This window comes from Pan troglodytes, chromosome 19 (genome assembly GCF_028858775.2).
Source record: "Pan troglodytes isolate AG18354 chromosome 19, NHGRI_mPanTro3-v2.0_pri, whole genome shotgun sequence".
NCBI classification, from domain to species: Eukaryota; Metazoa; Chordata; class Mammalia; order Primates; family Hominidae; genus Pan; species Pan troglodytes.
In genome coordinates, this window is record NC_072417.2 from 55,190,226 (window position 1) to 55,216,174 (window position 25,949).

Below are 25,949 nucleotides of genomic sequence, written 5' to 3' on the forward strand. Positions count from 1 at the left end.
CCCCCTGGCAAGTGCCCCTAGTTTACCAGGGTGCTGTCTAGACACTGGAGAGGCTGGGGCTGCAGTGAAGTTACTCTTCACGTTAGAGGCATGAGGAACACAGGGAAGGAAATAGCGATAAGAGACAAGACCAAGAAGTAGATCCAGAAATACCCAGAAGTATTTTTAAACATTACAACCATACCTTGGCCCATGCTCGTTTGTAAGCTATTAGTGGGTCATTTTCCTGGTCCCAGAGCAGTACTGCACAACGTAAATGCGTGACTCAGTAAGGTGGTGGAGCTTTGGGTATGGTGAGAAGCACCAGCGAAGCCACAGGGAGGGGAGCAAAGGCATGTGAGTCCTAAGGGAAGAGCGACTGGAAGTTGGGACTCCCCAGTCCCCTGAGGAACAGGAGGGGTGCTCCTGGCCAGGTGGGAGCAGGGTGTGTGAGCATCTGCAGGACCTGAGCGGGATGCTGCCTACCTTGGCCCATTTTGGCCGGGCAGTTACCTGGGGTCTGGGTAGAAAGCCTCATCCTATGATTTCTCTCTATTCCTTCCAGAGGGCTTTGGGGACAGGACAAAGACCACAGAAGCCCAGCTCTGTTTTTCCTTCCTTTCTCATCTCCAGTGAGGGGCAGGTGGGGTGGCTGTTAGAGGGAGGTGGGCAAGAGAATCAGAGTACCCCAGGGTCAGGTGGAGGTCATGGAGCCAGTCCTCACCAACTGAGAGATGCCTTCAGCCCAGCAGAGGAGTACCTCCTAGGGATGCAGTCAGTCCATGGGACGCGTATGCAGCTTGGCCTCTGGGTTGATCTGACTGAATGGTCAGACCACACGTATTTACAAAGGTCCTGAGCCTGCCTATATCAAGAGATGATTCTCCTTGCCTGGCTAGTAACTAACACTTAATAAACATTACAATATGGCAGTCACTATGCTAACACTTTCACCTACTCATTCATTTACTCCTTGCATGAACTCGAAAGGAGTGGTACTATTTTTATCCCCACTTTACAGATAAAATGGAGGCATAAGAGGATATAGACTTTCTTTTTTTTGTTATTTAGTTTTTTCTTTTCTTTTTTTTGAGATGGAGTCTTGCTCTGTCACCCAGGCTGGAGTGCAGTGGCGCCATCTCGGCTCACTGCAAGCTCCGCCTCCTGGGTTCACGCCATTCTCCTGCATCAGCCTCCCAAATAGCTGGGACTACAGGCACCCGCCACCAGACCCGGCTAATTTTTTTGTATTTTTAGTAGAGATGGGGTTTCACCGTGTTAGCCAGGATGGTCTCGATCTCCTGACCTCGTGATCTGCCCGCCTCGGCCTCCCAAAGTGCTGGGATTATAGGCGTGAGCCACCGCGCCCGGCCTATTTAGTTTTTATTTCATATTCATAAACTTAACTCTACAATCCAGCTAGGCATGGAAGGGAACAAGGAAAACATGGAACCCAAAGGGAACTGCAGCAAGAACACAAAGATGACAGGATAGTGTGAGCAAATGGGGTGGAGGGTGCTCTCTCTGAGCTACAGAAGGAATGGTCCAGTGGTTAAGATAAAGCATAAGTGAAACTTATTAGAGTTGTCCAGTCAGCAATGGTGATCTTCTTGCTGGTCTTGCCATTCCTGGACCGAAAGCGCTCCATGGGCTCCACAATATTCATGCCTTCTCTCACCTTGCCAGAGACCACCTGCTTCCCATTCAACCACGCTGTCTTGGCAGTGCAGATGAAAAATTAGGAACCGTTTGTATAGGGTCCCACATTTGCCATGGACAAGATGCCAGGACCTGTATGCTTCAGGGTGAAGTCCTCGACATCAAATTTCTCCCCGTAGAGGCACCAGTGCCATTATGGCATGTGAAGTCACCGCCCTGACACATAAACTCTGGAATAATTCTGTGAAAGCAGGAACCCTTATAACCAAATCCTTTCTCTTCAGTGCTTAGAGCACGAAAGTTTTCTGCCGTCTTTGGAATCTTGTTTGCAAACAGCTCAAAGGAGATGCGGCCCAAGGGCTCCCCGTTGATGGCGATGTTGAAGAACATCATGGGGTTGACCATGGCTGATAGTGTGTTCTAGTGGGTTCTTGGTCTCACTGACTTCAAGAATGAAGCCGCGGACCCTCGCGGTGAGTGTTACAGCTCTTAAGGTGGCGCGTCTGGAGTTTGTTCCTTCTGATGTTCGGATGTGTTCGGAGTTTCTTCCTTCTGGTGGGTTCGTGGTCTCGCTGGCTCAGGAGTGAAGCTGCAGACCTTCGCGGTGAGTGTTACAGCTCATAAAAGCAGCGTGGACCCAAAGAGTGAGCAGTAGCAAGATTTACTGCAAAGAGCAAAAGAACAAAGCTTCCACAGTGTGGAAGGGGACCCGAGCGGGTTACCACTGCTGGCTCCCACAGCCTTCTTTTATTCTCTTATCTGGCCCCACCCACATCCTGCTGATTGGTAGAGCCCAGTGGCCTGTTTTGTCAGGGTGCTGACTGGTGCGTTTACAATCCCTGAGCTAGACATAAAGGTTCTCCAAGGCCCCACCAGAGCAGCTAGATACAGAGTGTCGATTGGTGCACTCACAAACCTTGAGCTAAACACAGGGTGCTGATTGGTGTATTAACAATCCCTGAGCTAGACATAAGGGTTCTCCAAGGCCCACCAGAGCAGCTAGATACAGAGTGTCGACTGGTGCACTCACAAACCCTGAGCTAGACACAGGGTGCTGATTGGTGTATTTACAATCCCTGAGCTAGACATAAAGGTTCTCCAAGGCCCCACCAGAGCAGCTAGATACAGAGTGTCGATTGGTGCACTCACAAACCTTGAGCTAAACACAGGGTGCTGATTGGTGTATTTACAATCCCTGAGCTAGACATAAAGACTCTCCACGTCCCCATCAGACTCAGGAGCCCAGCTGGCTTCACCTAGTGGATCCCGCACCGGGGCTGCAGGTGGAGCTGCCTGCCAGTCCTGCGCCGTGTGCTCGCACTCCTCAGCCCTTGGGTGGTCGATGGAACTGGGTGCCGTGGAGCAGGGGGTGGCGCTCGTTGGGGAGGCTCGGGCCGCACAGGAGCCCATGGAGCGGGTGGGAGGCTCAGGCATGGCGGGCTGCAGGTCCCGAGCCCTGCCCTGCAGGAAGGCAGCTAAGGCTCGGTGAGAAATCGAGCACAGTGCCGGTGGGCTGGCACTGCTGGGAGACCCAGTACACCCTACGCAGCCGCTGGCCCGGGTGCTCATTGCCCGGGGCCAGCAGGGCTGGCCGGCTGCTCCGAGTGCGGTGCCCGCCAAGCCCACGCCCACCCGGAACTCCAGCTGGCCCGCAAGCGCCCTACGCAGCCCCGGTTCCCGCTCGCGCCTCTCCCTCCACACCTCCCTGCAAGCTGAGGGAGTGGGCTCCAGCCTTGGCCAGCCCAGAAAGGGGCTCCCACAGTGCAGTGGTGGGCTGAAGGGCTCCTCAAGTGCTGCCAAAGTGGGAGCCCTGGCAGAGGAGGTTCCGAGAGCAAGCGAGGGCTCTGAGGACTGCCAGCACGCTGTCACCTCTCAATAGTATGGGGCTCCCGGCGGCGGTGGTATCTGCAAAAGCCAAGACTTTCTTGAGTTATACAGGAAGGAAGCAACAGTGCTGGGATTTGAACCCAGGAATGTCTCGATCTAGAATCTGTGCTCTAAACCAGTAGGCGTCACTGCCTGAGACTGGTGGGAGAATTGACATGCGCTCCACAGCCTTGTAGGTCCACCAACAAACTCCCAGCCCACCCACAGGCTCATCAGCATCACCTTGGATCAAAGATTTCTATGAATATTGGAAAGACATATAGTCCAGATTTTTTCTAAACACTGACATGCAGGGTTTTTTTTTGTTGTTGTTGTTTTGTTTTGCCTCCTTTGTTTTGCTGGATAGGTTTGCTTTAAATATTAAAGGAATAAAATGTCTAGGACTATAGCTCCATGGCTGCCTTCATTACCACTACCTCTTCAGTGTTGAGAACACACATGCATTGAATGTGTAATCAGTATATAACTGCAGGTCTGTGTGGCCTGGGCTGTGCATGATGCTGACTCAAATAAACAGCAGTTTTATTGGACCCTCTCCTTCCAGAAGATCAATGGAAAGTACCTACCAAGTTTTGGTCCCTCAAGAAGCCCCTGAAGGTCAGAGGGAGGGGAGGAAGATACCTTCTTGATGCACCTGAAATCACCTTATAAACCTCATCCTCCGTGGAGCACAGTGGCTCACACCTGTAATCTCAGCACTTTGGGAGGCTGAGGAGAGAGGATCATTTGAGGCTAGGGGTTTGAGACCAAGCTGGGTCAAATAGTGAGACCTTGTCTCTACAAAAAAATTTTAAAAATGTGTTGGGCATGGTGGTGCGTGCCTGTAGTCCCAGCTTGAGCCCAGGAAATTGTGGCTTCAGTGAGCTGTGATCGCCCCACTGCACTCTAGCCTGGGCTAAAGCACAAGACCCTGTCTCTTAAAAAAAAAATTGTCTTTATTAAAATGATTCTCAGTATCCTTCATGCTACTGCAGCTGATTTCCAAAGCTGCCTCATCTTCCGCGCTCTCAACTCTTAATAAACCCATCCAAAGCGCAGCTCTTCTCTTCCAGCAACTCCTTGTTTTTATGTTCATATCCAAGTAAATCTTAGCCTTGTCCAGAAGCAAAAGCCCCATGACCACGACTTCAATTCTGCCTCTCTTTTCTGGCCACTGCCTCTGTGTCACCAAACCCCAGGGACAAATTGGCAAAGACAAAGGTGGCTCTGAGAGGAAAAGGGAGGGAGAAAGGGTGTGAAACCCCACACATCATAGTCTTGTTCCTGTTGAAAATGCAGGAATATAAAGCCCAGTACCAGAGCTTCCCATTATTCAGGTCTAGGCTCCTGGTTCCTGGGCTGTCTAGTGGGTGAGGGCCCAGGGCCTGGAGGTGTTTCAGGATCCTCAGGCCTGATTTGGTGGACAGGACCATGTTCAGGGGAAAATGTGGGGATAGGGCTGCACGCTTGCTCTCAGGAGACTGGGCTCTTTTTTCTGAGTGTCCCTGAGAAACCATCCTTAGGTATTGGTACTACTCACAGGGTTGTGCCTAGCTTCCTGGCTTTGGAACTTCATTCACTTCCTCCCACCCTTCCCAGCCCTTCCATTCCCCCTTCCAAAAGGCTGACACCCACTCCTCCTAGAACCCTACCGTAACTCACCATCCTACAAGAGCTTCCTTCTGTTTGGGATAGAACTTCGGTGGCCTGCATGCTAGCCATGAAGCCTTACGATGGCCTTTTCCTAACCATAACAACCACTTATTTCCACTTCATTTACTTTACATTTCCCTCTCCTCATTAGATTTCAGCAAACCATATACTTATAAGTCAACTTGCACAGAATCTCCTGCTAGCTTATTTTGGTGAGCACAAAACTGAATGCAAAAATCCCTATCCTTCAAAGAATTTGACATTCTAATGTCAGCAATTTTTCGACATTCTAATGCCAGCAATTTTTTTTGAAAGTTGAACTAGAACATAATAAGGCAACAAAACGAGACTAAGAGGGTTCTGCACCGTGTTCCAACAATCTTCAATCCCCTTCACTGTTCATGTCTAAGCACTGAGGCGTTCTAAAGCAGGTCACCTTTTGCCTCAAGGACTTTTCTTGAAATATCATGGTCTTGCTCTGTCTCCCAGGCTGGAGTGCAGTGGCGTGGTCACAGCTCACTGCAGCTTCGACTTCCTGGGCTGAAGCGATCCTCCCATCTCGGCCTGTCAAGTAGCTGGAACCACAGGCGCGCCACTACACCTGGCTAATTTATTTTTATTTTATTTTTTGTAGAGACAGGGTCTCGCCACATTGCCCAGACTGGTCTGAAACTCTTGGGCTCAAGAGATCCTCCCGCTTCCGCCTTCCAAAGCGCTGGGATAACAGGCGTGAGCCGCTGCCCGGGCCATCCCTCGAGGAAGTTTCATCAGGTAGACATTAATTCTTTCACGAGGAACACGGATCGAGCTCTTTACTGGAAACCTGCGCCCCGCCTTAGTTCTCCACCTCTTCGTGCGGCTCCAGGCAACTGCCAACAGATGGCGCCCGCCCGCCTATTTCTCTCCTTGCGGCTTTGGGCCTGGAGGGGAGGTGGGGAGAGTCCCAATAGCACAGGAACTGGTGAGCCCGGGCCAAAATTTCATCTGGCATTTGGAATGCATTAAAAACAACCCACAAATCTGAAGCTCCTCGCAGGAGAGAGAGAGAGAGAGACAGACAGACAGACAGAGAGAGAGAAAGAGAGAAGAGGAGAAAGGAGAGAAGAGAGGAGAGAGGGAGGGAAGAGAGTGACAGAGGAGAAGGAGAGAAAGAGACGGGAGAGAGAGAGGAGAGAGAGAGAGGAGAGAAAGAAAGAACGAACGAACAGGGAACTTGTAAAACTAAGGGGAAAAGGGCAGAAGAGAGGCAGCAGCGTGGTCCCTGCAAGCGTCCGCTTTCCTGGCCAAGCAGCCCCCAGCACGCCTGCTCTGTGGGGCAGGGCCATGCGGCCCCGAGGAAGGATGCGGTGAGCCAGAGGGTTCCAGACAAAGGAGGGGATCCCCAAGGCTCTGGGCCAGCCAGTCCCTCTTTTACTGGCACCACGGTCCCTCCTAGGCGGGGACGAAGAGGGAAGGGGTGGAGGCCTCCACCTTCTCCTCTGCGTGTGGCTGCGTCCCTTTACAGAATGACAGGCCCTTGCTTCCGAGGGCGGGGACTAATGTGTAAGGCTTAACAGATCCAATTCCAGAAATTATCTGTTTTTTTCAATCACCGTCTTGTGCCCCCCCCCACCCCCCATTTAATTTCGTCTTTTATCTTTTTCTGGGCCTTCGTAATGAAAAGTGGTTTTAAAGGTTGACCAGTTTTATTACTTAGTGCCTAACAGGCTGAGTGATTACACCGTTAAAGGAGGTCACAGCGGGAAGGACATGGAGAGAGATGGGGTGGGGGGGGGGGGCGCGATGAGGCCTCTGAGCTCCCTCCCGGGCTGTGCCTCAGTGGTGACCCTTCTCAGGCCTGGGGAGTGAGGTCTGGTTCCCTCTCCTCCCCTTGGAGCCACAGGGCACCTTCGTGACTAAGGAGGGAGAGGATCTGGCCTTGTGCAGCTCTGCCCATTGAGAGGTAACACCTGTTCTCCAGCTGGGTGGCAGCTCCCTGAATCAGGCCAGTTTGTACTTTTTCACCTAACTCACATGATTTCCACTTCAGTCGCACTACCGCTGGCTGCCCCATTGTGGACAGCTTCATTAACCTCCGTTGCTCCTAAAGGCAGTCTTTTGATGGAAATGAGTGGCGGAAAAGGCTGAGAGCAACCAGGCCAGGCTCAGCCCACTTACTGCAGTTAGCCTCTCTGTTATGCCTCACTTTCCCCAAGGACTCTCTGAGGAGTGGCCATTAGTCCTACAGCTCCTGAGTGCATATTGTGGCCAGTCCCACAAATGTGAAGTTCTCTTCTTTCCTCCGTGAGTCGTTGGGTGAAACAGAACTCTTGTTAATAGCTCACCAAGTCAGTTAAAGATTGGGAAGGTGGGCATTGTGAATTTGGGATTAAATAATGTCCAGGTGGTTAGAATGGACTTCAAGAGAAATAGAGAGGAAAAGGATCTAGTGGTCATAGTGAATCCCAAGTTGAAATGAGTCAACGGGAAGGGACAGTGATGAACAGGAAGGGACAGTGGGAAAACCCTGACAGAAATGCTTTAGCTACATCCTGTACCTTCCCACTTTTATTAGAAGATGCTTGATTTTTGTTCTAAGAAGGGAAATATGTATTCTAGGTTCAACAAGTTATAAATTCCTTAAGGGCAGACATCTTTTGCATCTCTCACAAGGTTTAAAAATTAATAATTGTGGCCAGGCGCAGTGACTCCCACCTGTAATCCCAGCATTTTGGGGGGCCGAGGTGGGCAGATCATGAGGTCAGGATTCCGAGACCAGCCTGGCCAACATGGCGAAACCCCGTCTACTAAAAATACAAAAATTAGCCTGGCGTGGTGGCGCATGTGTGTAATCCCAGCTACTCAGGAGGCTGAGGCAGGAGAATTGCTTGAACCTAGGAGGCGGAGGTTGCAGTGAGCTGAGATCACGCCATTGCACTCCAGCTCTGGGCGACAGAGCAAGACTCTGTCTCAGGGGAAAAAAAAAAAAAAAAGAGTTTACAAGACATTTTCACACATGATAAATTTTCAGCAAATTCTTAGTGAAAGAATGAATAAGTAAATTATAGAATTAAAGTGATCTCACAAGTTCAAAGAGGTCAAATAGGAAGTCTACCATAATAATAAGCATATATTGCATGGCCTGAATTGTCAACCTTCCATTGCTGAGATCACTCACTTCTCCTCTTTATTTGCTTTCCATGTAACCACCTCTCCTTGGCTTATGTAATTTTTCTCTCCCCCTGATGAGGCAGAGTGAAGTGTTAATAGCTGGGATTTGGAGTCAGGCAAGTCCTAGGTTCGAATCCCAGTTGCTTCAGTGATCTTGACCAAATTGCTTATGTTCTGTTCTTTGTGCAGCAGTTCTGTGTCTATACAATGGTGGAGGGAGTGGGCTCTCCTGGGACAGCTATAAGGGTTAAGTAGGATGTGGAGGTGATAGAGCCTTGCAAAGTGTTCCAGGGTGGGCTGGTCATATTTCATAATATGCGGCACAGCTTAACACTTTCTGCCCATTACTTCCAATACAAATTGGTTAAAACAGGTGGTAACATGGTGGGTTGATATGTGGGACAGTTTTTAAAAAATCAGAATGGGCTGGGTGTGGTGGCTCACACCTGTAATCCCAGCACTTTGGGAGGCCTAGAGGCAGATCACGAGGTCAGGAGTTCAAGACCAGCCTCCTAACCAATATGGTGAAACCCTGTCTCTACTAAAAATACAAAAATTAGCCGACTGTGGTGGCGTACACCTGTAGTCCCAGCTACTTGGGAGGCTGAAGCAGGAGAATCGCTTGAACCCAGGAGGTTGAAGTTGCAGTGAGCCAAGATCGTGCCACTGCACTCCAGCCTGGGCGACAGAGCGAGATTCCACTTCAAAAAAAAAAAAAAAAAATCAGAATAGAAGCAGAGAAGGCATGCAGCTCCTTCTTTCCTGGAGCTGGGGCAATAGCCCAGGCTGGATCCCTGAACAAAATGTGGGCTCCGATCCTCAGAGGTTTTTCTCAGAAGGAGAGTTAATAGCCACCAGAGCAGGGAAGGTCTGTGATAGGGTTAGGGTGGCCTCTGTGATGTTCACAAGCATCCTGGCATGTGGCAGAGACCGGCTTTTCATTTGTTAAAGGAGACTCCTGGGGCACCTGCATCTCTGAGGGCACATTACAACCCCACATATCCTAGAGGAAGATTTGTCATCCAGCCACCTGGAAAAAAGACTCAGCAGTGTTGAAGACACACAGAACTACCCAGAATTTCTTTGGGGGCTTGAGTCATCACATTTCTGAGCTACTTTTATGGTGGGGAAACTGAGGCACTGAGTGATTTGCTGGAGGTCAAAGTTATGGCAGGAGCAACACAAGAACGCATGATCTGACCGAGTCTGTTTTCTTGCCCATGGGCAGACTCTGATCACATTAAAAGGGGAGCCAGAACCGAGGTTGTTCACCCACTGGCTTAGAATATGATGCGGTGATAGTGGGGACAGTACCCTGGAGACACCCACTGAGAGTTTTTCTACCTGGGTAAATTAGGTCCGTTTGGCGTGAAGAGGACAGGTGGACTCCTTAGAAGGTGGCCCAAGGGGCTAGGGCATCAGAAGGGCCAGAGTGAGCCTGGAGGACCCAGCACACCACAGGGGCTGTTGCAGTGCTGGTGACACTCGGAACCTGTTGCCAGGGCAGGCGAGTAGCTGAGCTTGTCCTGGGATGAAATAGTCATGAGCTCTGGGAGCAGTTGGGATGTGGGCAGGCCATGGCCACCTCTGTGGTGCTGACTTCTTCCCAGTTGTCATTGCAAGTTTAATCAAGGACAGGGACCAGCGTGCAAGGGGCTCCTCTGGGCATTGGGCACTACCTGGGCTCTGAGTCCTCCATGCTGCACTTGCTTCCTGAATGGCATGGCTGAGCTCCAATAGCCTGACTCTGCAAGCTCAGTTTTCTTCACTCCCACTTACCTTGTGCCCACCCTTCTATCCCTGTCTGACTCTGCTTTCCCTGTACAGCCCCACTCATGGCACCTACCCACCTCAGCCCCAGCCTGCTGCTCTTCTGTCCTGTCTTTACCTGGTGTGGAAAGCCTGCAGAGCTGGGAATTATCTCCCATTTTCCCTCTAGACTCAGCACAAGGTAGTGACGGACAGCACAGACTCTAGAGCCAGTGATGGACATCAAATTCCATATCTGACACTGTGTGATTTGGGGCAGGTTACTCAGTCTCCCTGGGCTTAAGTTCATTTCCTCATCTGGAAAATGGGGATACTAATAGCATCTACATCACTGAGTTTTTGCTGGATTAAATGAGTTAATGCGTGTAAACTGCTTAGTTGGTGCTGGACACAGGGTAAATTGTCAGTAATGCTAGCTATTATTAACATCTTCCCATCTAGCCCTAAATCTGGCTCTCCTCAGGAAGTCCTGCTCTGTGGGAGAGGAATAGGGGCTGACAGGGTCAGTCTATGCCTAATCTTCCAGGCTAATAGTTTCCAAATGGGAAACCTTGCAGGGTGCTCAAAAACTTTTCTGGGATATGGGGAGACTTGAATTTCTGTGTCAGAGTTTGCTGTGTATTGACTAAACCTCATTGCCTTTTCCTCCCAAGCATGAGCTAGACTACATTTCCCAGCCTCCGTTGCTGGGACCACATGACTGCCTTTGGACGAATGGAGTCAGGGCAGCCATGATGCCATAATGTTGCCCCTTCCAGGTCTAGGTCTTAAGTCCCCTTGCACCATGCAGGCCTCAAGTCTTCCTCTCTTTCTCCATTCTTTGGTTAAAAGAAGAGGATTCCAAGGCCTTAGAGGATGAAAGAGCCATGAGATGGAAAGATCCTGCATCCTCAAATGAATGCAAGGGGCCAACGCCCTCTCTACCAAACCCAACATGAGAAAGAAAGAAACTTTATTCTGTCAAGCCACTGAAATTTGGGAGATATATTTGTTATAGAGATTCACCTGTATCATGTCAACTTCTATTAAAATTTATTTTAAAAATATCATCTTTTAAAATTCCCTCTTTTGCTATGTTTCTCTCTCTCTCTATATATATATACACACACACACACACACACATATATATATGTTTTTATATATAGAGGTTTCCAAATGTTTTGATCACATGTCATTAAAAAGTTTAATGCCCAAACTTTTTAATGACTTGTGATCAAAACATTTGGAAACCACTGCTCCAGACTATTGGAACCAACTTAATTCCTCACTCAGGGGCCAGTGCCCACCTGACTGAAGTCTCTTGTCCACTTACCTCTTTCCAATTACACTGTTATGTTTTATTTCCTTGCTGTGTCCTGCTGTCATATTGGAGAAAGTCAGTACTGGACAAACAAACAGCACCACCAGTTTTTTTTTGTTTTTTGTTTTTTTTTTAGAATGATAGCAATAGATAAAAGTGGTCTGCACTAGGAATTAGAAGACCAGAGTTTTATTTTCAATTCTAACTGACTTGGTAACAATGGGTGGGGCACACTGTCTTTGGGTGTCTGAGTCCTTATCTGCAGAATGAGGTCCCTAGACTGGATAATTTTGGAAACACTTCTCAGTTCTAAGGTTTGATGAGCTCTGTAGTGATTTATGTGAGTGGGGTGTGTGTGTAATTTTGGGGTAAGCTTTAAAGGATGGCTTTAAAAATGATGGGAATTGTGTAGTTACGCCCTCTCCCCCTTGCCAGGAGAAGAAGACTTGCTTTGACTATAGCTATCACTTGTTGGGATTAACTTGCTGCTTTCTGGGAACTTGCATCTGTATGGAAATTTCAAGATAGAACTTGTCTGAAACTGCTTATTTTCTTCTATTGAAAAGGATCCACAGGCTTCTCAGAACTCCAGCTTCTTTTAACCACCTCCTCTTTCCAGTTCCTGCCTTCACCCTGGTTTCTGTAAAGGAACTTCTAGTGCTTCTGAAGACCCCAACGCTCAAATGATCTGTTCCAAGGAAACGTTCTAAATTACAGATGTTTGTTCTCGGTGCTCTCCAAATGTCTCTGAGGCCAAAGCACTTCTTGCATAGTCATTGAGCACGTGCTTGTATGGTAGTTAGAATGAAAGCCAAGGCAAAAATAGCTGTCCTCAGGTTTTGGTTTTTAATCGTCTGATGTTGGTGACTCCAGGGTAAGTATTTACACACTTGAGCTTTGTTTGCCCCATCTATAGAATAAAAATCCACATTTTATTTTCAGCCTCTACATTTCTGCACAAATTTGGTGTGTAGGGTGGGTGGGGGTTGGCTCCCATTTTCAAGCCTTGTAACTTGGCTTTGCAAGAAAGGAAGCTTTGTTTATTATAATCATTATAGTATTACTATCATTGCTAGAGACTAGAGTCTCAATCCTGAGGTTCAGTTTCACTTAATACCAGAAAGCACAGTCTTACCAATTGAGAACTCAGTCACTTCAAGAACTTTCTGTGTTTCTTTCTTAAATTTAAGTCTAGAATTCTTCCACCTCCCAGTGTCCTTCAGGAAAGGTATCTGAGTTCGGACACCCATTATCTAACAGTGGGGCAGGGGTGGAGTGGGGTAGTGGTGAGAGATGTCAGTCATAGGGATGTAATAGGTCTGCACTGGTACCCAGTGATGTGTCCTTATCCCTATCTGGTCTTGAGTCATGTGGTCCCCACTGTATCTGCTTTGGCATCCTGGCCTTCGCACATCAGGTCTGCTGGCTCTCAGCTCCATCCCTGCTCCCCTCTGTGCTACATGGGAGAACAAACATGTGGCTGCTCCCTAACCCTGAAGGGTGTGTGGGACTCTATGAAGTTACTTCAGGCTCAGAAGCCTGGATACCCCATGCAGGATTGTCTACTCCACTCTCCTGGTGGCTGGTCTCTTTCCCATTGTGGGGTTGAAATATTATCACTTGAGATTAGAAGCTTCTTATGGAGGAGAGAAAGATGAAGGGGAAGCAAAAGAGTTGTTAAAAGATAAACTCAGGCACATTAAAATGTTAACACCGTTATTTGAGCATTCAGCAGTTCATGAACTGGGCAGCACTGGATGACAGGTGTTTGGGTGCTACACAGCAGCGGCTTCAGGAGAACCTTTCATAAAGTGTTTAAGAAAGCAAGACAAAGAAAATATTTGATTGGTTAAAGTGGAGAGTCCCTAGATAGAGGTTAGTTGGCTGTTTCTGATTGGTTAGGCTTACGTTTTGTTTTACTGCTTGCATTGAGTTGGGTTCTGATTTGCTTAAGTAGGAACCCAAGATGCTGCAGCTGCCTCAGCCTGATAGCCTCCCAATTAATTATTTTAACACAGTTAAGCTTTGTTAGAAGGCCTCCTGCCCCCTGCTCTCTCTCACAAGGTTAACTACAAGGCACGAGGTTAGGAGGTGGATAAGAGAGCCCCCAAATGGCAGCAAGCCCACCTCTGAACTCCATTCCCTCCCAGTGGGAATGTTGCTTTTGCCTTGAAAAATCCATCTTCAAAATATCAATGTGATATATCACCCACGTTAAGCTAACTTGAAATGGTAAAAATGGCCTTTCCTGACATAGCTTTCATCAAGAAAAAAAAATTAACTTGAGTTCTCCTTTCAAAACCCCAAGTAAGTACTTTTCCCTTTGAGTGACTGCATTCTTCTGAGTGGGAAAGGAGAATCGTGAACTTGGGCTCATTTCTTCGCAAGAGAAGTTTAAAAGATGAACTTTCAGTGACCACAATGTGACCATATTCCCAGTTTTCATGATTTATTTTGACAGTCAGTTGTTGGCCTAACCTCTGCTAATCAAGCAGGCTGTACCAATATCTAGCTTTTCATCATATGGAGGGCAAGATGCCTTCTGAGCTTCATGAATCAGAAAGTAATCATTATCTTAGCTACAACAACATCTCTTCTTCTACAGCATCAATTTTAAAAGAACAAAAAGTCTTCAAGCCCTTCATTTATCATTTTCCCTCCTCCTCTCCTCCACCCCCCCCATCCCCTCCTCTGTCTCTCCTCATACAGCTGATTCATATTCTGTGTATTAGTGGTTGAGATCAGAGTTTCTCAACTTCAGCACCACTGACATTTTGGGTCAGAAAATTCTTTGTGGGGGTTGGCTTTTTCACTGTAGGATTTTAGCAGATTTCCTGGCTTTGACACACAGACACCAGTAGCACTCTCTTGTCCCTCTTCCTCCTCAGCTGTAACAATGAAAAATACTTCTAGATTTAGCCAAATGTCCCCTGGGGGGCAAAATTGACCCCTGTTGAGAAGCACTGGCTTAGACAAATTACAGATGAAAATATCTGCAGTCACTGTCAGTAGTAAGTGCTTTTATACGTGGTATTACTGATATTATAGTATCCAACAATATCATCTGATAAAGGAATTTGCCTATTAATAAATTAGAATAAAAGCCATCTGCTTTATGCTAAGCTCAACATTTATCATGGAGTCTCTTTTTCCAGCATCTTACAAACAGTGTGTACTGTTTTTGCTACTTGGGTATAATTTAGAAGATGTGTCTATATTTTGGTTTCTTCTCTTAGTGACCAAATTAATGAGCTTTTTTCTTGGTAAGTATTATTTTGCACTTGTTCTACAGAAAATTAATTGACTTCCCAGGGAGTGGTTTAATATAATTTCTTTCTTTTCTTTTCTTTTCTTTTTTTTTTTTTTTTGGAGACGGAGTCTTGCTCTGTCGCCCAGGCTGGAGTGCAGTGGCGCGATCTCGGCTCACTGCAAGCTCCGCCTCCTGGGTTCACGCCATTCTCCTGCCTCAGCCTCCCGAGTAGCTGGGACTACAGGCGCCCACCACCACTCTGTATTTTTAGTAGAGACGGGGTTTCAACATGTTAGCCAGAATGGTCTCGATCTCCTGACCTCGTGATCCGCCCTCCTCAGCCTCCCAAAGTGCTGGGATTACAGGCGTGAGCGAGACTCTGTCTCCAGAAAAAAACAAAACAAAACAAAAAAACTACTGGGAACACACTGTTTGCATACACTTTTCAAATATGTGAAAATGTAGTGAATAATTGGACTTGTTACCTTTTCTTTGGATAGCACTATCTTGCCCAGTGTGGGCTGCTGTAACAAGACATTAAATGTCTGTTAAACAACAGACATTCATTTCTTGCAGTTCTGAAAGATGGGAAGGCAGAGATCAGTGTCTGGTGAAGGCCCTCTGCCTGGCTTGCAGATGGCCAGGCATCTGCAGAGGGAGAGAGAGAGAGGAAGGGAGGGAGAGAGGAGGGAGGGAGAGAAGAGGGAGTGAGAAAGGAAGGGAGGGAGGGAGAGAGAGAGGGAGGGAAAGAGAAGGGGAGAGAGAGGGAGAGGAAGGGAGAGAGGAGGGAGGGAGAAAGGAAGGGAAGGAGGGAGAGAGAGTGAGGGAGGGAGAGACAGGAAAGGAGGAAGACGGGGAGGGAGACGGAGAGAGAGAGGAAGGGAGAAATGAGGGAGAGACAGGAAGGGAGGGAGGGAAAGAGGAAGAGAGGGAGAGAGAGGGAGAAGGGGAGGGAGAGAGAGTGAGGGAGGGAGAGAGGAAGGAAAAGAGGAAGAGAGGGGGTGGGTGAGGGAGAAAGGGAGGAGTAGGGGAGAGAGAACAGGAGGATGGGAGAGAGAGGGAGGGAGGGAGAGAAGGGGAGTGAGCAAGCACACTTGCTCTGGTCTCTTTATCCCCTTATAAGGGCCCTAATCCCCTTCATCAAGCTCCAGCCTCATGACCCAATGACCTCCTGAAGGCCCACCTCCTAATACCAGGAATGTTGGTGGTTTTCACACCCATGTAAGAAAGGCTAAGTTAGTGCTGTTAACGTTAATTTAGGTGAGAATGACAGACCCCAAGATAGACAGTACTGCAAATGCCTATGAGTTCCTTCTCCAGGCTACACAGCAGGCTCCCTGAGGGCAGGAGCAGGTTTCCGGATCCCCGTGAGTCTCCCCAATGCACTCCCAGCACAGGGCTCTGTCCCAAAGCGGACAAAGCTCTTGGCATGAGAGGGTGAGACTGCGTGGCGTTTCTGTTCTGGCTGCCTGTGCCGCTGGAGATTCACGTTCACCAAAGAGTGAAGCCCAGAGTTGAAATGCAGACAGACAGGTCCACAATGGCCAGGCCCTGTGGGGTTTAGCTGCACAAATCCATTCTTTTGACAAAGATTGGTGCTCCCAGGGCGTAGCACAGCTCAGCAATGGAAGCTGACCCCCCGCGGTGGCCCTGGCAGCAGCCTGGGGCAGGCTGTGCACGCCATGCCTTTCTCTCTGGGAGGGCACAAGGCTGTGCTTTCTGTTCAGCAGCTGTTCCTCTTGCAGCTGATTCGCTTCTAACCTAGAACCAGGCTTGGACTAGGGGGCAGGGGGCAGGTAGTCTGCTCCTTCCTGTGACAAGTCTCCAAGAACACACCTGTCTTCATGTCCCTTGGCCCTGCTTGCTCTCTGATTAGCCCAAGACTTCACCCACGTTCACATCCATTTCTCTTTGGGAGTCTGGGGGTCCTTCTGTGGGGGGCTTGAGCATCGCTGCTCCTTTGGGTGACTCCCCATTGCCCTGCCCCAGAAGGAGCAGGATTGTAATTGATGGTTTTCCATCTGGAGCACAGGTACGTCTTGGGGAAATGGGGATGTGAAAAATAGAAGTAGGCTCATTTAAGAACTATTTTGTTTTATGTCCATTTTTGAAAAGTCTTACTGAAGGGTGCACAGCATTGGTTAGGAGGATGGTTTGGGTGTGGTTCTAGGGGACAACCTGCTGCTGGGAGACCTGGGTGGCAGGAACAGCAGCTGTAGCGATAGTGAGATGATGATGATGATGATGATGGTGATGATGATGATGATGACGATGATGATGATGACGACGACAACGATGATGATGATGGCAATGTAACATCTATTGCACACCTACTGTTTCAAAATCGAGTAAATATGCTCATTAGTTCCCCACAATCCTACTGTCATCCTTGTTTGACAATTGAGGAAATTGAGACCTGAGAGGTTGAGAGGCTTGTCCAATGTCATGGGCTATGAAGTCAAGATACCAGGTATTACTCCTGGCTACGGGACCTTAGAGAAGATGCTCAAGGTGGTGGTCTCCATAGTTGAGAAATCAAAGATGGATTGGTTGACTCCCAGATGTTTTTTTTTTCTCTAGCAAATGTTAACAAGTTTAGCCCAAGCTGCCTCCTTACATATTTTAAGTTCCACCTAAACATTCCGCTGTGCAGATGATAACCTAACTGGATGTGTACAGAGACTGTAACCGAGGCTTGTAGCCAGTAGCCCAGTGTCAGCCCATCAGAGCAGCTGGGTGTCAACTAATCACAGGCGATCAACTGCTCAAACTGTGTTCAAATCAGGCAGACACGGAGCCGTAAGCAGCCTAGCTGTTTCTGTTTTCTGTAGGTCACTTTCTTTTTCTGTCTATAAATCCTCTCCGACCATGCACCAGAGTCACTGTGGGTGTGCTGAGTCTGTCTAATTCTTGAATAATTTTTTGCTCAATTAACTCTGTTAAGTTTATCTAAAGTGTTTTTTTTTAAACACAAATATTCTCTTATAATCTCTGAAAGTCCTTTTATTTAGGCCAAACCCTAAAAAATATGCGTGAAGTGGAATCTTCTCTCTGTGCTTCTTCCCTTCCCATGACTCTCACCAGTCTTACTCCAGCCCCTGAAGGGAACCAGTGCCTTTGCATAATTTACTGTTATTTTTGCTTCCATAAGACGTTTCTTGAATCCTTCCCTTATACCAAGGAGTAAATGCATGACAAAATGTTGGAGCATTTCTTTTCTATGTAATGATGAAATGACAGGCAGCAGCCAGCAGGTAGTAGCAAATAAATGTCTAGCATCATTCCCGTTTTAAAAAGTCTGTTTTTCCAAAAGTTTCCCATCCTGCCCCCATCCCCAGTTAAAAGTATGAGAACAGTAAGGCCTAGAAAGGGGCCTCAACCATGATTATGAGTTGTCTGTAAACCTGGACCAGAGTTCAGGTCTCCGGATCCTCCATCAGGAAATCACAGGGTGGGGTGAGTAACATGAAGCCGGCTTCCACTCTGGGATGTCAGATTCCTGGCATGGGGTGATGCAGGGGGCTTGGAACATTCCAGAGGAAACAAAAGCGAGATGAGCAGAGACAAAGAGCTGTGAACACCAGGTTCAAAATGCATGAGTGAGGGTGTTGGAAAACTTCCCAGGGGTGGTGGCTGCCCAAGTCAAAGGACACCAACAGGAAATGCAAAGTCCCAGGGTCCCAGGGCTAGCAGGAAGCTTTGCCTCCAGGCCATGGTGCTTGCCGGGCCTCTATGCTTCGAAGAGCCGGCCCGAGGTGACTCAGATTTCCTGAGAAGCCTCTTATCACAGCCAGCACAGACATCTGTGCCTTTCCTCGCCTGAGATGTCACCAGCTCAGGGCCACTCCCTGCCCCAGCCAGATCAATGGGCCTTTCACGGCTTCTGAGGGTGGATCCTAGGAGTGCCCCTGTGACGAATGCTCAGATGACTGCCTCTCTAGGATTTCTGTTTGTTTCTGCTTCGCTGTCTTCCCTCCACCCAGAAGCTCCCGAATGTCCAGGAAGAATTGACTAATTGTCTCCATGAGTTTCCTGCCCACAGGACGAATGGAGCCATTGCTGTAACAACCTTATTTTCCACTAAGTCAGAATAAGAGACCTGGACAGAAAGAGAGTAATGGCTGAGGCACAAGGACCGAGTATTTTAAATCAGGCTTATGAATGTGCTCTGTGGATACGGTTTGCCCACAGGGAGGTGGTTTTGGGGGTTGCGAATCATACTCAAGCTGTCCCTGACCCGACTTACCAGTATTCTACAAACTTACTACAAACCTCTCAAAGGACCATCTTGGAAGACACTAGCAAGGGCGTGAACAATCCCCTCTGACATTGCTGGCTGGTGGTGGAGGCCACGGAGCCTCCCTGTGTGAGACTGTACTATGTGGTCACTAGAACGTTTTGAAAGACAGTTCTCTGCAGGCCCAGCACCGTGGCTCACGTCTGTAATCCCAGCACTTTGGGAGGCTGAGGCGGGTGGATCACGAGGTCAAGAGATCGAGATCACCCTGGCCAACATGGTGAAACCCTGTCTCTACTAAAAATACAAAAATTAGCCGGGCATGGTGGCGGGCACCTGTAGTCCTAGCTACTCAGGAGGCTGAGGCAGGAGAATGGCGTGAACCTGGGAGGCGGAGCTTGCAGTGAGCCAAGATCGTGCCACTGCACTCCAGCCTGGATGACAGAGTGAGACTCCGTCTCAAAAAAAAAAATGAAAATGAAAATAAAAATAAAAATAAAAATAAAAATTAAATTAAAAAACAGCCTTTTAAAGAAATTCCAAAGATAAAGAAAGAGAACAGCTAAGAAAAAGACACCCAAGATCCTCACCCCTAAGTTTCCAGGGACTTTCTGTCCCTAGGCAGAGATACTGAGAAGGGGAAGCGGAAAGGATGCTGCATGAAGCTCCTCGCCGGCCTGCTTGCTGGGCTGCTCACCCCAAGAAGGGAGGCCCACCTGCCTCCAAAGTGGCAGTTCTGGGGCATAAACATTCCCAGAGCCCAGCATCACACCATGCCCTTGGGAAACCCATGTGGAGGAGGCCCCATTGCTGCACCCGAGGGGCTTGCAGTCTGGTGTTGAAGACACCAGTTGATGACAGCTGGAGCAATGACCATGATAAGAGCTTTCATCATAGATGTGATGTTCTGTAGAAACAGGGGAATGAGGGGCTGAGAGTAGAGAAGGATTCCTAGATAGGGCACAAGCAGGACTGTCTTGTGAAGCATGGGTAGAGTTTCTACAGGTGGAGGAGGGGAGAGGATTCCAGGAGCTTGGGCTGCTGCACAGCCAAGTGTCCTGTCTGATGGGGGCGACGTCCCTGGGACTTGTTCCTTGGAACTCGAGTCCTTGGAGATGAGCCACTAAAAGAGGAGGTTCTGGGGTCAAATATGTCAGGGTGGGTAGCCCACTATGTGGCCTTCTTAGAGTTCCACGATGCGCAAAGCTTACTGCAGGCTCTTCGCAAACCAAACCAAACACGACAAAACCTGTTTAACCATTTTTAAGCACAGGGAATTCTCTCTTTTTGTTTCAGAGAACATCTACTTTCATCTCGGGGAACCAGGACTCCACTGGATTCATTTTGACCTAGGGCAGTGGAAAGGGAGGGGAGGAAGAGCTTTGACTTTGGAAAAGCCAGGGCCTGCTAAGGAGTTCAGGATTGCATCCCACAGGCAGTGGGAGCAATAGTAGGACTTTTCCCCCTTATATAACATTTTTTCCTGACTACCTCAGTAATGTATATTCATTGTACAAAACTTGCAAGGCCCCAAAATCTCCCCAAACAACAAACAACCTCAGAAAAGAAATCTGGTTGCCCATAAGACAGTGCACAGAAATAACCACATAACCACTGAAGATAGATGTCTATTGAGTGCCTTCTGGGTGCTGGCCTCTGTTCTAGGTCCTGTGGATTCGACAATGAATACATCCAGTGAAAATTCCCACCCTTGTGCAAGTTACCTTCTAGTTGGTGTTGCAGGTAATAGACAAAATGAATAAGTATCTAGTGGCCTAAATAATCAGAAGGATAATGAAGAAACATGAAGCAAGAAAGTGATTGGGGAGCGTATACCACCACCATGGGCAGATGTGGGCTGCCAGGAGGGCCGCTTTGGCAAGTGACAGGGTGATGTTTGGATGATGACTTGAGAGAGGTAAAGTAGTGACATATGTCATAGTAATGACATAGATAAATGGAGGGAGAAGGAGGAGCAGGTGCAAAGATTTGAGTCTGTAGTGTGCATGTTTGAGGCACAACAAGGAGGCTACAGTGGCTGGGGCAGGAGGAGCCAGGAGGGGGACAGTAGGAGAAGTGAAGATCAGAGATTGGGGAGAGAGCGTCGGTAGAATGTGAGGCTTTGAATGATGATGCTTCTGTCTGCATAGTAGGGGGAGCCAGGGCAGAGTTTTAAAATAGCTCTACAGTGGTCCCTCCCCTTATTGACAATTTTGCTTTCCAAAAGTTACCAGCTTGAGTTACCAGCCATCAACTGTGGTCCAAAAACATAAAATGGAAAATTCCAGAAATAATTCATATTTTAAATTGCACCTCTTAGCCACTTAGTAGCTGACTCAGTTATCAAATCCACTGTGGCAGCATTGCAGTGCATGTGTTCAAGGAACGCTTATTTTACTTAGTAATGGCCCCTTGGTGCAAGAGTGGCAGTGCTGGCAATTCAGATATGCCAAAGAGAAGTCATAAAGTGCTTCATTCAAGTGAAAAGGTGAAAGTTCTCAATGACGGAAAAAAAAAAAACATCTGCTGACGTTGTTAAGTTCTACAGTAAGAATGAACCTTCTTCAAGCCTGTAATCCCAGCACTTTGGGAGGCCGAGGTGGCGGATCAGGAGTTCAAGAGATTGAGACCATCCTGGCCAATATGGTGAAACCCTGTCTCTACTAAAAATACAAAAACTAGCTAGGCATGGTGGCACGCACCTGTAATGCCAGCTACTCAGGAGGCTGAAGTAGGAGAATCACTTGAACCCGGGAGGTGGAGGTTGCAGTGAGCCGAGATTGCGCCATTGCACTCCAGCCTGGGTGACAGAGCGAGACTCCGTCTCAAAAAAAAAAAAAAAAAAAAAAAGAAAAGAAAAAAGAAAGAAAAAGAACAAATGTTCTATCTGTGAAACTTTGAAATTGTGAATCAGGAAAAAGAAATTCCTACTAGTTTTGCTGTCGCAATTCAAACTGCAAAAGCTATGGCCATGATGTATGATAAGTGCTTAGTTAAGATGGAAAAAGCATTAAATTTGTGGGTAGAAGACATGAACAGAAACATGTTCCACGTTCTGACTACTGGCAATCAGGTTGGGTGCTATCCACAGTTTCAGGAATCCACTGGTGGTCTTGGAATGTAATCCCTGTGGTTAAGGCGGGACTACTATATGGAGATAGAATTCATGTACCATAAATTCACTCATGCCCAGTGTACCATTCAGTGGTTGTTAGTATATTCATAGAATTGTGTAAACATCAACGTTATGTAATTTCAGAAACTTCATCCCTATTAATAGTCACACCCCATTCCTCTCTCCCCTAACCCTTGACAACCATCAATGTACTTTCTGTCTGCAGATTTGCTTATGCTGGTCATATCACGTAAATGGACCACAGGATATAGGGTCTTTTGTGACTGGCTTATTTTATGCAGGATAATATCTTCAGGGTTCATCCACATTGGAACATGTATCCGTACCCGAGTTCTTTTTATTGACAAATAGGATCTTGTTATATGGATGTACCACATCTGCATGCCCCTTGCAGGGTTTGAGCAGAGGAGTGGTGGGATCTGATTTTGATGGGACCACTATGCCTGCTGTGTGGAGATAAATGGAGATGGGCAAGTGTGGAACCAGGGAGGCTGGTTAGGAGGCTGCTGAAATGTAGTTGAGGATGTTTTGGGCCTGGGTGATAGCCATGGAGGTGGTAAATGTTGGAGCACCCCAGGACTCAGATTGGTTTCTCTTTATCTATATATACTTCCTAGGTGACCTCACCCAGTCTCTAAGTTTCAAATATCTTCTTGCAATGGACTGAATGCTAGTGTGGTAGGAGTTATTAAGAAATTATTTTAGGGCTGAGTGTGGTGGCTCACGCCTATAATCCTAGCACTTTGGGAGGCCTAGGCGGGCGGAGCACTTGAGGTCAGGAGTTGGAAACTAGCCTGGCCAACATGGTGAAACCCTGTCTCTACTAAAAACTTCATCTCTGCAGCCCAAATGCCCTCTAGCTGTTTGCTTATTCTTGCTTGACCTCTCTACTCACCAATTCTCTGGTAGACACTACTTTTCTAGGCTCCTTGGCTGGGCTATGAATTAAATTGACATAAGACAGAATAGCAGGAGAAAAACTACATTTAATTATGTATTAATTAATTAATACATTAATTATGTGGGACATGGGAGTCCCACAAAATATGAGTCTTGAGAGGTTAAGTGATTGAAGCTTGTATAGCATCCTCAGCTACAGAAAGGAATAGGGACTTGGAACTTCTGGGGGGTGGTAGCGGAACAAGTTATGGGAGGGTGAGGGGAGGAAATGAGTGGCAAATAAATGTTGTCTTGTTAAACGTCTCTCAGGTAATAAACGTTGCCTGAGAGGAGTAAGTGATGGTCTGTCAGTGCTGGTGTCAATCTTATCTCCTTTCCTGTGTTCTTCCCTGGTTGATGAGATTCCTGGGGAAGGAATTCATGACAATTGAATTCCTTTTGGAGGATCTGTCCTTAGGCAGATAAGGGGAGCTCAGAGAAAGCCTCTGCCTGCATCTGCTGCTCCCCAAATGCCCTCAGTTAAAAGTAATCGGCACACCAAAGCATCAGCTTTCAGGTGGCATTTCCTGAACTTCTTCACCTCACATTTGATGCATTCCAAACAGAACTCCTAATCCCATCCCACCCCAAATCTGCTCTCCCTGCATCCTTTCTTGTTTCAATGATTGCAAGTCAACCCTTTCAGTTGCTCAGGCTGAAAACATTGCACTCATCTTTGATTCCTCTCTCTCTTACATCTCATATCCAATTCATCAAGAAATTTGTCAATCTCATCTTCAACATATCTAGAACACAGCCATTATCATCCCTTGCTTGAATCAGTGCAAATATTCTTAACTTATCTTCTTCCTTCATCCTTCTCAAGGGACCAAAGAGGTCCTTTACAAATGCAAATCAGGTCATGCCGCTCCTCTGCTCAAAACTCTGCAACAATTCCTCACATCGTTCAACATGAGTGCAAGTCCACACATTGGCCTATAAAGCTGTATGTGAGTTGGCTTCCTGTGACCTTGGACCTCATCTCTCACTCTTTTCCCCACTTGCTTTCTCTGTTTCAGCTGCTTGGCCTCGTTGCTGTTCCTTGAACTTTCCAGGCACTTCTCCGTCTCAAGGCCTTTGCACAAGCTGTTCTCTCTGCCTGGAACACTCTTCTCTCTGATACCCATATAGTTATTCCAGCTCATTTTTTAAAAGATATTTATTTCACTGTTACTTTTTAATGAAGCATGCTATGTTTTGCCTGCCAAACATCACAAACTGGACACTTTCCTGAACTTGCTTTACATTTTCTTTTCTCTTAGAGCTTGACAGTACCTTTAGTATCCTATATAATTTACATTTTAGGTTTGTATTTTATCAACTATTTCCCCTTGCTTGGATATAAACTCCATAAGAGCCGGGATCATTATATGTTTTATTTCTAGCTACTAGTATGGTGCCTGGCACATAATAGTCACTCATGAGATATGAATGAATCAATAAATACCTGTTGATTGGATGGATGCACAGATCCCTTGTGTTAAAATGTATTCCAGATACCTTCGTGTGTTTGCATGTTTGGCATTCAGCCTCCACCCACTGTTTCTTTGGTAATGATGTATAATTGGTAATGATTTTCCACAAGGAAAAATCTTCATCCCCCTTTCAGACCCTGTGGTGTGGTGGAGGCTGGCCACTTCCCCAAGATTCAAGTCACTAAAACTTGATTCCAGGTCTTTTGTTGGAACTCCTGGGAAGAGAAGCCCTCCTCCAAGAGAGGACTTGAAACTGGAAAATTGTAAGTCAGGGGCTTCTGGGGGCTACCACGTAGTGACCACTTCCACCACATAGTGACCACTTGCTGGGGAGTGGAGCCCAGACTGAGGAAAGCAGAACTTACAGAAACCTAGATGAACTGAGTCCTGATGCTGCTGCTTTCTGTGCTTAAGCCAGTGCTTATCTGTATTATGCTCCTTGGGCTGCTATCACAAAGTACCGCAAGCTGGGTGTCTTCAACAACAGCACTTTATTGCTTCATAGTTCTGGAAATTTGAGATCAAAGTGTTGGCAGAGTTGGTTACTTCTGAAGGCTGCGAGGGAGAACCTGTTGCATGGCCCTTTCCTTGCTGCTGGTGGTTTGCTGGTGAGTTTTGACATTCCTTAGCTTGTAGATGCTTCACCCCAATCTTTGTCTTCATCTTCACCTGGTATTTTCCCTGTGTGCACATCTCTTTGTCCAAATTTCCCCCTCTTCTGAGTCCATACCAGATTAGGACCCACCCTGATGACTTCATTTTAACTGAACTAGCTCTGTGAAGACCCTGTTTGCAAATAAGGTCACATATACACAAGTCCTGGGGTTAGGGCTTCAACATCTTTTCTGGGGACGCAGTTCAACTTATAGCACTCTCTCTTGCAGCTGAGAGCCTTACATGCTTAACGTTTCAGTTCCATGTAGAAAATCTCGTATTTTATGGGAAGCCATTCAAATAAAGAGAAGGAATTTCCATTTTTTTCATATAATTTTTTCACTGGCCAGAAACAAAACAAATGATCTGAGGGGAAGAAGGCAACATTGTATATTTCTTGCATTCTGTACCATATATATCTTCATATATGTTCACATATACATATGAATACATATATGTGTATATATATATGAATTCTATCTATGTAATTCTATTTACCCATCATCTTTCAATCATCTCTACATTTCTAATTTAGAATGTCTCACAGTTTTTATGCTTTCTTCCTCACGTGTTTATCCTGAAATAAAAACCATATCTAACCTGACTCTGGCTGGTCTCCCCAGAAGTGATTCTCCTTGTTTACCTGGATGCCGTTAAAACCTCTCCAGAGGATGCTGGTTTCCCAGCCCAGCAGCTTCAGAGTTACGCAGGGAGGGGCAGAGGCTGGAGCTGGCGGCTGCCCCAGCATGAGGAGCTCATGTCCCCATTGGCATCTTCTCTGTGACAGATGCCCCAGGTGCCGGGTGGATAAATTTATGTCTTCACTTCTCTGTTTGTTTGGTTTCTTAGTGAGTAAACAAAAGAATGGCAAGTACCTCTTT

At 47.2% G+C, this 25,949-nt stretch overlaps 1 protein-coding gene across 15 annotated transcripts in view; it reads left to right on the forward strand.

The window, feature by feature from the left end:
• Positions 1-25,949, forward strand: part of CDRT4 (CMT1A duplicated region transcript 4) — a 126,555-nt gene that overhangs the window by 53,724 nt on the left and 46,882 nt on the right. For 3 of the 15 annotated variants that reach the window (XM_063798995.1, XM_063798997.1, XM_063798998.1), the window contains one exon: positions 5,792-5,928. The exons of 9 other annotated variants lie outside the window; for them this stretch is intronic. Coding sequence is in view for 2 of the 6 variants with exons in the window: in XM_063798993.1 (XP_063655063.1) it covers positions 2,161-2,242; positions 5,792-5,928 (219 nt within the window). In the remaining 4 variants the exon portion in view is untranslated. Of the gene's footprint in view, positions 1-2,053; positions 2,243-5,791; positions 5,929-6,162; positions 6,504-25,949 lie in introns of those variants that run through there. 3 more of the 15 variants (XM_063798993.1, XM_054670462.2, XM_009432720.4) reach the window with 3 other exon arrangements.